Source organism: Phacochoerus africanus, chromosome 8 (assembly GCF_016906955.1).
Source record: "Phacochoerus africanus isolate WHEZ1 chromosome 8, ROS_Pafr_v1, whole genome shotgun sequence".
Taxonomy (NCBI): Eukaryota; Metazoa; Chordata; class Mammalia; order Artiodactyla; family Suidae; genus Phacochoerus; species Phacochoerus africanus.
Window position 1 is genome coordinate 114,847,525 of NC_062551.1, and position 17,001 is coordinate 114,864,525.

Sequence of the window (17,001 nt, forward strand, 5' to 3'; positions counted from 1 at the left end):
TGCTCATTAACTAAATCAAAGGCTTTCTGGGGCATCACTGCAGCTCATCCTAATGAGGGTGTGGCAGCCTCTCGGCAACAGGTACTTTGTGTCATCTATCTCTCAACCACAGAGTACTCTAAAGAAGATTTTGACTGACTTAACCCATAAAAGGTAGCCCCAAACTCTAAGCTACAGCAGAATGTTTCACTGTATCACATGAGTCCTCCAGCATCTTCTTCCTAAGGATATTCATCATGTAAAATGAACTGGGGAGGGGAGATGCAGTGAACACTAACTGGAGACTCAGAAGCCCCAGGGCTAGGTCATGACTTCTCCTCAAAGGGACTGCATAACTTTTGACCAAGGCACTCAACCTTGCAGGGCCTCCCTGTGCCCCACATCTGAACACCGTTAGACATGATGTCACTGAGTTTCTTCCAATGCAGAAACTCTGTCATTCCATAATTATCTCTACTGAATAGGTATGTCATAGAAGTTCATATCTGGTTCCTGAATATTTTCATAACTTAGTAGGATTAGCTAAATATTTAAGGTCATGCTATGGATTGTATAAGTTTCACTAGTAAGAAATCACTTAAGGCAGAGCAGTCATTAGCTATGAGAGGCTGTATTTTACCGAGTTGATAAGATCATTACAAACAGCCATGTAGCTTTTAACAGATAAAAATTTTTGTGCACCCGCAGTGATTACTCATGCAATATGTAAAATGTAAACATTTCAATTAAACATTTTGGCTCCTGGAAAGTAAACAGGATAGGTGGCCAAGCATATAGATACTATCTCACTACAAGTTGAAAACAGGCATCAAAAAATGTAAAACATACTTAGAATTAGCCTATCAATTTAGTTCTCACATAAGCAAATGTGATTCTGACATGAGGGGTAGAAATTTATTTTTACCTATCTTACTGCCAGGTAAATTTCTAGAAGTATAGAGTGGTGGGGAAAAAGAATACCTTATCTGATTTGCTTTTTTTATTTGTATTAAACAGAATACCCTAGACTGCATTAAGTGATTGGTTTCAGTACTGTGTGTTTTAAAAACATGAATGTCCTCATCATACCAAAGGTTACGTGGAAGTAAATCTCAGCTGTTTTTTATTGTTGTTGATATAAGTGGCTAAAGAATCACACATTTTTAAAGCAGTGGGGGAAAAAAATCTATTTTTGCCTTCAAATTCCTTCAGAGTTCATGGTGAACTAAAAAAATAAATATCCTATTCCACAATATAGCCAAGATTATTACCATAGCATGTCCAATAGTTTTAATATTAAGTCTTCTCAATAATTTCTCCCTGTAGAGTTGTACCATACTGCTCTAAAAATATTTCATGACTCTTGAGACTCTCTGATGCTTTCTTTACCTTTTTCAAAGGTATTTCTCTTTTTTACAGAACTAGATCTTGAGTACATACTCTATGACTCCTTTTATCCTGAAGTATCCAGGGAGGAGTCCTTGTAAAGCAGTGAAACGGTTGCTTGAGCTGCTGTGACGTTTCCTTTTCTTTCCCACGTGGGATCGAAGTGGGAATTCTTCACTCACAGAGGGCAGCTCTGATGACAGGGTTGGTGAGAGGAGAGACCAGAGGGAAAACTTCAGATATTACCTGCATCAGAAATGTTTGCCCTTCCTTTCTATGCAGAAAATTACATGGCTTCCAAACTCAAATGCCACTGCTTAATATACCTTCAATTATAAACAAAAGTGGTATAATTAGGCTTGAACTTGGCACCTCAACCATCTCCTTAGGAGGACAGCAACTGCTTTACTCAATTATTTTTATAAGTATTATTCGGGAGGGAACTGCTTATTAGTAAGTTGGTCCTAAGTGTGCAAATGACTTCGAAAACTGACTTCAAAAAGGTAAGTTATGGAGATGAAAAGTAGCCTTGTTCCTTAGCTACTAATTTAAACACAGTTTATATGTAACAGAATAATATGTGTTTCAACACGGCATATATAAAATCATCATATTCTCTCTAGAAGAAAGCACTGAAAAAGAAAACTAGATCCAGAAAAATTTCAGCAAGTTGCCAAAAGTTAGATGGCCACAGAATGTTGTATATCCCCCTAAAAAGACACACACACAAAAAAAAAGTAAAGAGAAAAAAAGGGAGTTCCCATGATGACGCAGCAGAAACGAATCCGACTAGGAACATGAGGTTGAAAGTTCGATTCCTGGCCTTGCTCAGTGGGTTAAGGATCTGGCATTGCCGTGAGCTGTGGTGGAGGTTGCAGACGTGGCTCAGATCTGGTGTTGCTATGGCTGTGGCATAGACCAATGACTACAGCTCGGATTAGACCCCTAGCCTGGGAACCTCCATATGCCACAGGTGCAGCCCTAAAAAGACCAAAAAAAAGACAAAAAAAAAGCGTATTGTATATCCTATTATTCCCCCAGAATGTATACCTCATAAAATGTCGGAACTTGTCTTCCACAGAAAAGACAGTGCCTATCACATAATGTTTTACTGATAAAAATTTCTGGATGAATGAATGGATTTAATTTATAATTTATCTTTCTTACCAAGTTACTTCACCATATTTCCCACCCCTATGCTAACAGCCAACTTTAATGGGATTGTGAACCTCAATGTGAGCTTGAGGGTTAAAAATTGAGACAACCAAGGAGGTGGTTCTCTGGAATTTGTTCTGCCACTGCAGTTCCATTTCACCATCTTCTCCTAGTAAAACTTTTTACAGTTGAGAAAGTTATTTCACACATATAACAAGATTCCTGAAGGGTAAATAGAGGTACCCTCATTTTACAAATAAAGAAACTTTGAGGAGTTCCCTTTGCGTCTCAGCAGGTTAGGAACCTGACATCCATGAGGATGCAGGTTTGATCCCTGGCCTCACTCAATGGGTGAAGGATCCAGTGTTGCTGCAAGCTGTGGTGTAGGTCACAGATACAGCTTAGATCCCACATTGCTATGGCTGTGGTGTAGGCTGACAGCTGCAGCTCTGATTCAACCCCTAGCCCAGGAACTTCTATATGCCATAGGAGCAGCCATAAAAAGAAAAAAAAAAGAAAGAAATTTGGGGAGCATAAATGATTCATAAATGTAGTATAAGTGGTACAGTGGAATTTGAACCCAATGTTACATGTCCAAATCTGTATCTATTGATCCAGAATTGACTCCTTTCCCCAAATGGGCCAATGCTGTATCCTATACAAGCTTCTTTCACAATGTCTATAATATTCCAATATCTTTTCTCATCTATCTGCTTTCCTCCCTCTTTTTAACATGTGAGCCCTTTGTATACTGGTACTCTGTCTTAGTTATCATCATATTCTTGGAATTAGCACAGATGCATATATTTCAGCTTCTTAGGCACTTTTACATTGCTAGAAAAGGTCTTATTCAGGTTACTTTAGTTAATGCAAATTCACTGTAAGGACATCCGAAGACAAAGGAAAGACAGTGAACTCTCTCATCAACCAGGCCACAGAGACTGTAACACCCTCAGGGTTACTTTTGCCCCTCATCTGCAGCTGCTTCTAAATCCCTTTTCTAGTCCTCCACCATGATGGTAACTGATTCAGCCATCACCATTTTACCCGATGTCTCTTAGAAAAGCTGAGAACAAACCACATCCTAGGATGATGTGTGACCTATATATGCTCTAAAAAGGTGACTTTTACAGGCAAGGAATTTCTGCAATTATCCAGGAGCCCATAACACTCCTCTACACTATAACTGAGGCTCATAGACTTAAGCTACTATGTGCAATTTAGAAAGATGATGTCATTTTATGTTTCTTCCAAAATACCCATTCTCTGTTGTTTCCTGGAAAGTGAGAAGGCTCCTGACAAGGCTCATGGTTTTGTGGGGTCTGAGAATAAAATCTGCAAAGTTCCTTCAGGGAGACCTTCACATAAAGAGAGAGGATTTGAAAGGCTTGGCCAGTGTTCCCCTCATCTGTCAAGCCAGCTGAGCAGGAAGCAGAAATACCAGAAGTGTACCACCCCTATCAGGCACGATGTACGCTCTCATTAAGAATGCTAGGATCTAGCATTGCAGCTGCCCCAGCCTAAGGGAACAAAAGGGACAAAAGGATTCAAGGATGAAAAGGAGTTTACACTCAAGTATTCTCAAGGTAACCCTGGATAGTTGGTTAACCTTAAATTGAGCTGGCTTCTTTAGAAAGGACAAGAGCAAGGTAACATGAACTCCAAACACTCTCTTTATCCCTTTAAACTGAGGACTAATATGGTTGATGTGGCTAATTTCAAGTCCGTAAAAATGGTTGACTAATACTTTTATTAATCTGGGGTGCTGTGAACATATATCTTGTAAAGCACAGAAGAAAACTCTTCTTTCACTCTTTTTCCTCTTTAGAAGTGGACTGAGCAGTTACTGTGCCTATCACTTTCACAGTTTTTTATTCTATTTAGATCAGACCTGAATCAGAGAGGCTATGAGATTTGTCTAAGGTCACAGAGCTATTAAACAGAGCCAAGACTCTGACTCAGTTCTTCTGCCTCCGAGTCTCAAGTGTTTGTATCTATACCACATTGCTTTTAATGAAGCTAGACTATATTGCAGGGCCATATATCCACTCTGAGATCTAAATTATTTTCCTTAGAAACATACACTGATTTAAGAAACTTGACACCAGCTTAATTGCTGCTATAATAATACTCTTAAACTGGGACACAAATATTCCTGAGATACATAAGCAATTCAGAGGACACAAGTGCACAGATAGTTTTAAGTGAATCACTTATTAGATCCTCAGCATCCGTATACATACACATATATTCTTTCCTTAGGTCAATATGCAGAGCATGCTCCTGAACCTAAGGTATCAAGCTGGTTCTCTTCCAAATCCTCCTTAAAAAATCACACTTCTCATGAATAGTACATATTATTATGTCATATTGCAATAGGCTACAAAAGTATCTGGGTCACTAAACTAATGGATAACTCAAAATATCAATGTCAACACTGAGAAAAATAACTGACTCTAAAGCTCGTAATGAATGCTTTTGCAAGTCTGATAGTTTTCAAGGACTTTTTTCCAACAAAATTAAAATAGGACTTAATAGAATGTCAGCTAATAGGTCATTCTAAAATCATTTTATTGATAGATTACTTTGTAGATTTAAGTGATATGATTCAAAATAAGTTTAAAGAATTTAATGACTCTGCTGCTAAAAAAAAAAAAAATCCCAAATCATCCGCCTGTTTGTATGAACAAGTTTTGTTAGTACTTGCAACTGAAAAACAAAACCAAACAAAATAGAATGGTGCTAAAACTTATTTAATTCTAGCGGTAAGTTTTATTCATGAACTAATTGTCTTTAAAAACTTCATCCAACTCTTTGCAATGAACTTCTGATAAAATTTTACTTTCTATACATAATACTGTACCGAAAATTTCATTTTTGCATATTGTTCAATAAATTTGCTGCCCATAACAATTGTAAGCAAATTCAATCTAGAAGAAATTGACTTTTAACACTGAAACCTTAAAATTACAGAATCCCAATAAAGTAACATTTCTATTCACATTTTTGTTGCAGAGAAGTATGACAGACTTTCAATAAAAGCCTTTAAATGATATTAAAATATATTGAAAGCTAAAAAATATATTCCACTAGCAGAAAACTATGGGGGATATGGTTCACTAAATAGAAATAGGATATTTCAAGGAGATCGTTCAAAGAGAGGTAGAAATGAAATAAAATTTCTAACTATTAAAGAAGAACTTAAATCTATTTTTAATGGATGGGACTGGGCATCAAATGACTACAATTTTTGGATTCTATCGGCTACAGTTAAAAAGTACTATAACAGTTTTATTTTAAAATATCAGCACTTAACAATATTCTTAAATTCCATCCTTTACAGCTGATTAATCTTACAATGAAATTTTTTAATGTCACTATATAAAAGTCTGAAGAAGCAGGTCGTTTTTCAGAAAAAAAAGAATTTACAGCTACATAAGCAAAACCTTTAAAATCCTTGCAAGACAATATTAGGAACAGTCAACACAAACACTGAGATTTTCCCAAAGCCAGGAACCACAATCATAGGACAGCAAAGTTTAAGTAAAACCAGAGCAATTTGGTAAAATAACATCAAGTGATTCAAGAGAGGCTTTAGGTGTTCAGTGAATTGTTACAAGATAAACTGAGGCATATGAACATTTTAAGATTTTTTTTGAACAAAAATAAATTCAAATCAGGTTTTGCCAAAGTGTTTCTAGTAGTTAAAAACAATCCACCAACAGAAGCTGGGGAAACACTTTTATAGAGAAAAAGCAGAAGCGAAGTAAGGGAACTATTGGTTGACCACAGCCCTGGGTTCCAGTTTTGTCATCTTGAGGCATTTTAGGGGATTATATTTCGGTTTGCTTACTTCAGCACCACAGAATTAGACCACCCTAGTTGAATAACCTCTTTGTTTAATTAATTCAATGAAAAAAGAACCAGTGATTTGGGTCCATCCTCCAGTGGGTGTTTTCATACTGCCCAGATGCAATATTAACCTTGCAGGCTTGTTGTAAGCAGGCAGAAACCAGGGTGAGGACAGAGTGAAAACTACCTGCCACATCATTGACTGAATTATGAGCAGAACCCCAGCTAGGATTCACTCCCATTACCTCCCAGTTAAAATCAGGTTATTAGGTTGAATATAGCTCTCAGGGGAAGCAGCATAATGAGGTTAGAATGATTCTTGGTCAAGCCTAAGACTACCTCAGAAAGGACATGAGGAACAGGTGGAAGAGAATATCAAAGAGGAGAAATAAAAACAAGAGAAGAGGGAGGGAGAGAAGGGAGTGGGAAGTTGAAGATGAGGAGAGAGAGCTTCTTATTAACCTTGGGCTGATGCACTAAGCTCACCAACCTGACATCCACCAAGACAGTGCTTCTATTTACTTCCATTGGAGGACAGTGCCTGAGAATCCCATGTCTGAGTTTAGTCTGTAGCTCTAAACTGCAGCATCTTTCAGTTCTCTGTTAACCTAGGATCCCAATGACCAGAATGGAAGACTTCTATTAAAGTGATACATGGAGTTCCCATCCTGGTCAGCGGAAACGAATCCGACTAGGAACCATGAGGTGGCGGGTTGGATCCCCGGCCTCACTCAGTGGGTTAAGGATCTGGCATTGCTGTGAGCTGTGGTTTAGGTCACAGACGTGGCTCGGATCTGGTGTTGCTGTGGCTGTGGTGTAGGCCGGCAGCAACAGCTCCAATTGGACCACTAGCCTGGGAACCTCCATATGCCGAGCGTGCGGCCCTAAAAAAAAAAAAAAAAAAGACAAAAATACATAAATAAATAAAGTGATACATAAGGCAACCTTCAAAATGGATGTCTCTATGTCTTCACTGACGTGGAGTTTTACCCTGATAATTAAGTGCAAAAAACAAATTACCAAATGGGGTGTTATAATATAATCTCTTTTTAGTTAAAAAAAAAAAAATACAACTTGTGTAAGTAGTTCTTGGAAAAAAAAAAAGTTTGAAAGACTTTCTCCAAATATTAACTATGGTGACTTCCAAGTAGTGGGATGCTGTGTGACTTTTCCTTTGTCTTCTACCTTCCAGAATCATCTACCCCCAATTTTAGAAACACGAGAGGCCCCAGTCCATAGCCCTCTTGGTGCTTCCCAGCACCACTTCAGCACTGTGTCCATGGTCTGTGTCTTACCTAAGCAAGTGCTAATACCTGAGTGTCTCAACCTCCAGGGCTTTTCCCTTGTCACCATCCCTTAAGATCAATGACGTGTTTGAAAAACATTTTTGTCACTCCCAGACCCTTATCCAATAAAGTCCAGACTCCCTAGTCTGGCATATAAAGCACTTCATGATGTGCTTGCAAGCTGACATTCCAAACCTTGTCTCTCATGTCTCCTCACTGTTTCCTCCACCTTCATGCTAATATTATTTACCATTCCTGGAACCTCCTCTGAAACTCTGTGCCTTTATGCCTGTGCTCAGGTTTTATTCCGAATGAAAATTTCTTCCCCATCAAGTGCTCTTATCAAAGGGGGTTCATCCTGCAGACCCGTTTCAAATCCCTACTCCCCTGTGAGGCTTTCCCAGAATTCGCCTTGGTAACTTGAGTTGTCCAATCTACCCCTTCATGGAGCCTCTGCTGAAGCAAGTATTCTAACTTACCTTGCTGTGGTTATGTGTTTGTCTTCCAAAGGTTAAAGCCTCTAGATAACAAAAAGCCTGCATTATTCATTTTGCATTACCCATGTTTATTCCATATTATTAACAAAATGTGTGTTTAGCAAACATATTAATGAGAGAACATTGTCAATGGTTTTATGATACTGCTTCCTTTAAATTATGCAAACTTATGCTAATGTTATACCTTCCATAACAGGTGGTGCTGGAAGTAAACAGTGAATTTATTGTTGAGGTAATGTATAATAAACTATTTTCTCAATTTAAAATCAAAGGAAAAATGGAACTTCGTAATGCATCATAAACCAAAAATTAGAATATTTGAAACCATAATTGTCAAGATAAAAGGTAAAAGGAAGAACCTCTTCCAAAATGAAGGGCAATGGTAAAACCCATATTCCCAAATAGCTATGCATTTAGCCATGGTTTTAGACAGCTCAGTGTGGTAACTCCTACTTTTCAAACTTATACTATTAGCTTATTTATACAGTTCCTCACCTAAATCAAAGAAAGAGAAACAAAGTAACAAATTAGAATGGGAAGAGGATTTTTAGGTAGTCACATCAGCTAGAAAGACAATTGATGGGAAATAAATGAATGAAAGATATAAAAGTAAAAAAAATGCATAATCACCACTAAACAAAACAACAGAGAATCTGGTACCATTTAGAGCAGGACTCAGGAAATAAAGCTACTGGCCTCTATCTCCAGCAGGGCTTTATTTCATTTCAGTAGTTAAATTTTCATTCTGACCTCAAACCATTGAAGAAAATAAAATTACTTTTCTACTCTCTGTTGACAAATGAGGGAATATGTAGTACATTTCAGGAAGTTGTATGCAAAAGGGAGGTGGGATGCAAAAGTAAATGCTTGAAAGGGTAAATTCCATTCACAGGGAATATTTCTTTTCCCCAAAGTGGTAATTAAATGAAGCCTTAGCTTAATCAAACAAAGAATATTCTAGGTCTCAGTAAGTACATTAGAAGTTACTTTAAAAAATATGTATTTATACACATATGCATATGTTTATGCTTTATACATATATGTTTATGTACGTAGTAACATTTCTAAACTCTTTACCTATAAAATTCTTAAACATCCTCCAACAATAGCAAAAACAAAACTACAAAGAGAAAAACATAGAGCAAACAGAGATAAAAATGGACAACACTGAAAAACCATATGGGTATCCATGGGATTACTGCTTGGGACCATCAATTCAGCTGAAATATTCTTCTAATCCCATGATAATATAGGTGGCTACTTAGCCAGAGTGGTGTCCTTAGCAGGAGAAGACAAAAACCCTTTCCCTCTTTGAAGTGAGCGCACTCACCAGCACAAAACTCCTTCCACATGAGTTGCGGGAACATGGAACTCTGGCCATCTTTTTAGCTCTGGAGACCAGAAAGCCCGGTCAGAGCACAATGAAGGGTGAGGTGGGCAAGGCCTCTCACCTTGTGAGGAGAGACTGAAGAAAGATAAACCACTCATATTATCCAACATAACCCACTACGAACTCCACACAGAGCTCATGAAATTTGTTCCGCTGGAATCCTATAGTTAAAAGAGAGATGATTCTGGAGTTCCCTTCATGGCTCAGCCGTTAATGAACCCACTAGGATCCATGGGGATGTGGGTTCCATCCCTGGCCTCACTCAGTGGGTTAAGGATCCGGCGATGCTGTGGCTGTGCTGGTGGCCCAAAGTTGTAGCTCTGATTGGACCCTTAGCCTGGGAACCTCCATAAGCAGTTGCTAGTCAGGGTGACTAAGCTATATCTATCTAGAGTTGTGAACTAGTAAAAACTTGCTTTGTTCCTCAACTCCAATGTCGTTGCTTCTCCTGAGTGCATCTCACAATGCTGAGTAAATGCCCTTACCAAGTAAAACTGTTCTAACATTTTATGAAATGTGAACACTTGCTACTTAAGGTCAAAGAATTAGACATGGAGAATGGCACCACAAAATGGCAAACCGTCAGAAGACAGAAGCGAGAGTGGATCAAGTTTGCTGCGGCCTGTAGAGAAGGAGAAGATAACTCTAAGAGGAATCCTATTGCCAAAGTAAGTGATGAAATAAACAGGAGTGGGCTGCCCTGATAACAAAGGCTTCTGCAGGGCAGGAAAGCCCCTAGATTCTTCGAGGATTTGCAGCCTTCACTTCACCACAGTGATTTAGGAAGATGGGTGACACAGGGTAACTGGCTCTCATTGCTGAGGCACCGTTTTGAATGTTACCTTCCGGGAGCTGATATAGGCACAGGTCCTTGTGTGATCCTAAGAGAGACTTGGATCTCCAGCACAATTGACTGTATCTGTTTATTGGTGTTCTGCTTATTGCCACCTGTATATGTTATAGGAAAGCTAGGCATGGTGTCATAGCCTTCTGACTAGCCCTCCCCCAAATCAAAGGTTTACAGTATTGATTAATTCTCCCCAAGAGGGTAAGAATTCCCCAAAAGTTCCCAAGAGATTCCAACATCCAGAAATGAGAAGAGTCTTAAGAAGTATTCCAAATAATGGCAATCAATAAGGAAGGAGAGTGAAGAAAAGAATGTATAATAAATTGATTCCCAAAGGATGGGACCCACATTAACAGCCTTACTAGCTCTTTCCAGGCATCTTGGCCTTGCCCCACTGATAAAATCAATGGTAGAGTGATCTACCAGATTTCTCTCCTTAAAGCTTTACATGTATACACAGCTTAAATGTATATACAAAGCTTTACATATTTAATAAACATCAGCAGTTATATATTACAGATATAACTTCAGCTCAAGAAAAGAGATTATTTATTCTCTTTCAGAAGTTTTCAAATTTTTGGAAATTTTTGGAAAGCTTTAAATTGTTATTGCTTCCATTCAACTCATAGTTATACCTTTATGTTATCCCACTTGTATGGAATATTCTTTTTTTTTCTTTGCATTTGGGGAGTTTCCTGAATTTTCATCTTTATAAATAATATCTTTGGGTTAGAGTGGAGTTAATCCAAGTTGTTTTTCCAACTGTTTACTTACTTGTGGATATTTGGGTAACAAATCAGTATATTACTGAGAGCTCTCATCTTTAGTACATAGGTGAGATTTCAAAATTAAAGTACTTTTCTTCAAATTCATGAGCAATAGATATAAAACTATTCAAACAAGACTATATGGCAGAATATTTGCCATAAAATTTATTTGGCAAATGGATGATACAGTAGGTTTCAATTGATAAAATTATTGCCAATATCTCTAAACACTGTATTTCTCTTCAAGCTTTCTTAAGTTATTAAATCTCTAATTAAAGTCTAGGCAGGGTACATATTAATGTGACACAATCTTTTAAAAATAGCAAGGATGTTGATTTTTTATGTCAAATTCTATGTGCAGAGAAAATCAGAGAAATGGACAATGTATTCTTAATAATAACAAGTCTCACATCAAGCAAGCATGTATGTCCCCTATGCCAGGAGTTGGAATGAGGGCTGGGATATAAGTGGAATTATCCCATTATAGGCTGATACTTGGCAAAACTAGGTGAATTTTCCAAGGTCACACAGGCATAAATCACGATGCCTGGTTATGTCCAAAGCCTATCTAGCTATACAGCCCATTCCCTTCTCATTGCACTACATTCTGCAGATCACGATCTGCTCTAAATTAAATCACAGTCCTGGCTATTTTCCTCATAGATTCGATCAGACTGTGAAGTGAGTCAGAAGATTACATACCGCATCTCTGGGGCAGGAATTGATCGACCACCATATGGCGTATTCACCATTAATCCTAGGACTGGAGAAATTAACATCACTTCAGTGGTGGACAGAGAGATAACACCACTTTTCTTGGTAAGTTGCAGCCGTGTGTAGACTGGACGCAGTAGAGTGGAATCAAATAAGGGACTTGAATCAATGAAAAGGGCATGAAAATAGAAGGTTTTAGTTCAGGATTCTTTGGTGTGTGGCATATGTGTGTGATCAAATGTCTCGATAATATTAAAATGACTAGATTGTAATACAGTCTGAATTCACTGAAAAAAACTATCTATTTGCACATTTCCTGATATAAATGTAGACAGGTTACCTAATTTCCTTTGATGAACAAAGGCCCCTTTTTTTTCCCCCCAACTTTCCACAGATCTATTGTCGGGCTGTAAATTCAAGGGGTGAAGATTTAGAAAGACCTCTTGAGCTTAGAGTCAAAGTTATGGACATAAACGATAACCCCCCAGTTTTTACACAAAATGTGTACGCAGCCAGCATCGAAGAAAACAGTGAGGCAAGTAAGTAGAATGACACTCCTTCTCTGCATTACACCATCTCTATTTCTCTTGGTCAAAAGCTTTAGGAGACTGAAACACAGGTAATTTCAAGATCAGAAAAAGTCAAACTTGTATTTTGAACAATGCTAACTTAAAATTGATCTAGGAGGAAAAATCATGCCTAAAATACTAACCATCGTCGTGTTGGTGGAGGATTCTTATACATGTGATTTAGCAAGAGCTTAGCACCTTCCTCAGAGATGTTAACTGGACTCAGAATTAACTTAATCCAAATGGGTAAACTGAGGACAGAACCATGAATGTGCAAAAAGGCTCTGTTCTGATCTATTCCTCCAATTCTGGGCTGAACCTCACCAGTGAGAGAGTGGGGAAGGGTTCAGTTACAACTGTCCCAATAAGGTCACTCACGAAGGTAATCACAGTCTACACAGCCAACTCACATAACATTTGGGTTTTGTTCTGTTTTTTCATTTTTTTCATCCTGCTTCTTTCATTCTCCAACACTAATATTCTTCATTCTTTCCCTCTATCACTTCTCCTGAACTTCCACTCTGTGCTTATGCTTCCCCTCTATTGCTACCTCTGCTCTTCTCTCCTTCTTTGCTTTCTGCCTCTTTCTTACCCCAGATCCTCTAATATTTCTTTTCTTTTCACATCTATGTCTGCTCTTATGCCTCTAAATAAATTTGGGGGAAAAGAATAGAAAAAAGAAATTTCAGAAGAAAGGCAGATAATGACTCTGATGGAGAGTCAAAGAAAGGGTGGAGAAGTCTGGGGCAGGGGTGGGGGGAATCGGGGAGGAGACAAGAATGCTGGAGGAGAGAAGAGATAACTAAGGACAGGGGTTGAGGCGGGGAGTCAGGAGAATCCCTTTTTCAAATTCCCAAGAAAAGGGCTGTTGAAAATAAGACACACAAAACATTTTACAATCTAGGATGGGAGAACACAGAGAGGCAAAGAAAGGGTTTTGCTAAAAGAAGCAAAAGAGAGGGGATGCAAAGTCCATCATGGTTTCTTCACTAAGACACTTCTGCAAAAACTTGGTGAAGGAAGAGAAGTGGAAGCCCACACTTAAGTCCATATCCAAGTCTACCTCATTGCTGATCAGCAGCCTTGTTAATGTCTCTCAGATGAGGAGAAGGGCCAGAGCATATTTTCATCAACAAGGAATTCCATGAAACCTGGCTCTTTCTCTTCAAGCGACCCTGGTTCTCTGTACCAGGATTTTTCATGATGAAGCCTGGCTAGGAAGCAGGAAAACATCAGGGACAAACCAACTCTGAAAAATCTGTTCTGTGATGTCCTTAGAGATTGGCCCAAGATGCCTATGGTTTGTCCCTATGAATAATTAAGAACTTCTTATAATCCTGTGGACAATACTTCTTTTCAATCATTATGGTTTTTAGATGGTTCAGGAAAGGGCTATTATCTTCAAAGGCAGCCAATAATAATTCTCTGCTTTCTGGATGAGTGAAAATAATGAATATAGGTTCTCAATTAATAATTGCAATGTCAAATTTAATTACGCTACAATGTTTCCTAATTGAAACATTAAAAATAACACAAAACTATGGCAAAACAAATTTATAAAATCAATTTTTCAGCTTTATGATAAAGAATATTGAACTTTTTCCAACATTAAAGATGAATTACTTTACAAACTATTGGGTGTAAGATAGGCTCAAGAATGCATTGTACAACATAAGAAACATAGCCAACATTTTGTAGTTACTGTAAATGGAAAGTAACCTTTAAAATTGTATAAAATGTTTTAAATTTTAAAATAAATTGGAGTTCCCATCATGGCACAATGGGAACGAGTCTGACTAGGAACCATTAGGTTGCAGTTTCTATCCCTGGCCTTGCTCAGTGGGTTAAGGATCCAGCGTTGCCCTGAGCTGTGGTGTAGGTCTCAGTCAGGCTCTGATCTGGCATTGCTGAGGCTCTGGCGTAGGCTGGCAGCTACAGCTCCAATTAGACCCCTAGCCTGGGAACCTCCATATGCCATGGGTGTGGCCCTAAAAAGTCAAAAGACTAAATAAATAAATAAAATATAGTTGCAGAAATGTAAGACAACGCCAGCCTTCTCATTATGTTTTGACATAGTTCATTTTCATAAAAAGGATGAGACTTATGTAAACATAATTTATTATCATTACTTTAAATTAGTACGTATACATTTTAAAAGGTAAAGACTGATTTTTTAAAAAGACGACTATTTTTGCAAATTTACCATTTAATCATTTAAAGGGTTCAAGTACTTTATAAATGGGAAAGAAGCAAACCACCATTGTTTTTGTGAGCAATGGTGTAGCTGGAAGTTACAGTTATATATTCTCATGGAAAACCAGAACAAGAGAATTCAGGAGAGGGCTGATCACTCTTTCTTCCTATATCTGACAATTGGCTGAAATGATTCTAACAGAGTCCCAAATATTCTCCACCTCCATCTTCGTTTCCAGACACCCTGGTAGTGAAATTAAGTGCCACAGATGCAGATGAAGAGAATCATCTGAATTCTAAAATTGCCTATAAGATCATCTCTCAGGAGCCGGCAGGTGCACCAATGTTCATCCTGAACAGGTACACCGGCGAAGTGCGCACAATGTCCAGTTTCCTTGACAGAGAGGTAAGCCTTCTACACATGAATTTCAAAAAATAAGAAATTTAATTTTAAAGAGACAAAGATGAAATGATTCACATGTGCCCTTCTTCCAATGTAAAGGAGAAGAGTAAAAATAGTCCAACCACTATTTTTAAATGAAAATTATGAAAAGGCAAAATTGTATTAAAGGATTATAGAAAATTATAAAATGGAATAATCAGAATGTGTCAGATTTTATTCAAAACAAGAGCTAAGTCTTAAAATTCTCATTCATTTAAGCAACACAGCACGTACAACCTCCTCGTGAGGGGCTCAGATCGGGATGGAGCTACAGACGGACTGTCTTCCGAGTGTGACTGCAGAATCAAGGTTTTAGACGTCAATGATAACTTCCCCATTTTGGAAAAAACTTTTGTAAGTTGTTACTCCTATAATCCTTTTCTATAAGAGGCAGTAATTGATTTGCTTTCCCAAGTCAATTTAGTTAGTTTGTAAGGCTGGTTCTGCTACATGCGTGGTGTGCTCAGTTTTGCTGTATAAACCTTGGAACTTCTTATGTATAACAATATACCTTAACAGTGCATGTTTGCCTTTGAGTCACTATTCTGTGCAAACCTCTGTGAAAGCAGACACCATCTTCCCATACTCCCCACTCACTTTATAAATACAACTCTGGGAATCATGTAACAACACTGACGTATCTTTCTAGGCCTGACGATTTGCTGAATTGATTCTATAAGAGTGCAAACATTTTCAACTTCGATGTCCATCTTTAGGCATAAAGAAACATACAATCAAAAATGGCAGGGCCAAAAATGTATTATTGGGCCACAGCTGTACTCATTCCTATACATGTCATCTGTGATGGCTTTGATCGTACAGCAGCAGAGATGAGTAGCTGCAACACAAACTCTCTGGCCCAAAACACCTACCATAATTACTATCCAGCCCTTTATCTAAAAGGAGGAAGAAATTTAGGAAAAATGTAAAATAAGCAAGAAAAATAAGACAAATGCCCGTTTGACCTTGATTTCATTTACAGCACCGGAAAATCAGTTTTACTATCTTATAATCATTTTATCCTTCTGTATCCGATTGGATGCATGGCTGGTGCAAAAATCATCAGCGTCATTTTTGCTAGTATTTTAAATGATAATTAGGTACTTGTAAATTATAAAATTGATCTATGTCATTTCAGTACTCAGCCAGTATTGAAGAGAATTGTTTAAGTTCGGAACTGATACGATTCCAAGCAATTGATCTTGACGAAGAAGGCACTGACAACTGGTTGGCAAAATATGTAATTCTGTCTGGAAATGATGGGAATTGGTTTGATATTCAAACTGACCCACAAACCAATGAAGGCATTCTGAAAGTTGTCAAGGTACAGTATGGGGTCTGCAATATTTTCTTCCAAAGGGTTAAAATAATCAGAGAAAAAAAAATCTGCTTACAACAAGTACCCCATAACCTTGAACACTACTGATGTGGACAAGCCCCCTGAGCTGGCTTACTGTGTTGGCTTACTAAGACGTCCACCCCAGCAACACAGTATTTATCACCAAGAGAAATAAGAAGTCTGTTTTGTTCTCACAATGCCCAACACCAAGTTGAAAAGACATGACAGGTACTCCCAAACTAGATAATAATATGAGTTAAAAACAAAATAAATAGTAGTAAGATGCTATGGTATTACATGCAATGAATGTCCAAATGGGTAAATATGAAATAATTACTAAGAGGTAAGAGCCTTCTGAGACAGATATGGCTGAAAAGATTTCATTCATGGAATAAGGTTTGGGGTTTTTTGGGGGGGGGGCTTTTAACTCAGTGAATTTCATTATATTTACAGTTGTACAACAATCATCACAACCTAATTTTACAGCATTTCCATCCCAAACTCCCAGCCCATTCCTCCCCACCCCCCAGCAACCGTCTCCTTTAGTAACCATAGATTTTTCAAAGTCTGTGAGTCAGTATCTGT

The 17,001-nt window shown here is 38.0% G+C and overlaps 1 protein-coding gene across 1 annotated transcript in view; it reads left to right on the top strand.

The window, feature by feature from the left end:
• DSG4 (desmoglein 4) overlaps nt 1–17,001 on the top strand; it is a 35,414-nt gene that overhangs the window by 2,082 nt on the left and 16,331 nt on the right. The window contains exons 2-8 of the mRNA XM_047792090.1: nt 8,352–8,387; nt 10,082–10,213; nt 11,823–11,978; nt 12,268–12,412; nt 14,875–15,041; nt 15,297–15,431; nt 16,216–16,401. Coding sequence (XP_047648046.1) covers nt 8,352–8,387; nt 10,082–10,213; nt 11,823–11,978; nt 12,268–12,412; nt 14,875–15,041; nt 15,297–15,431; nt 16,216–16,401 — 957 coding nt within the window. The remainder of the gene's footprint in view (nt 1–8,351; nt 8,388–10,081; nt 10,214–11,822; nt 11,979–12,267; nt 12,413–14,874; nt 15,042–15,296; nt 15,432–16,215; nt 16,402–17,001) is intronic.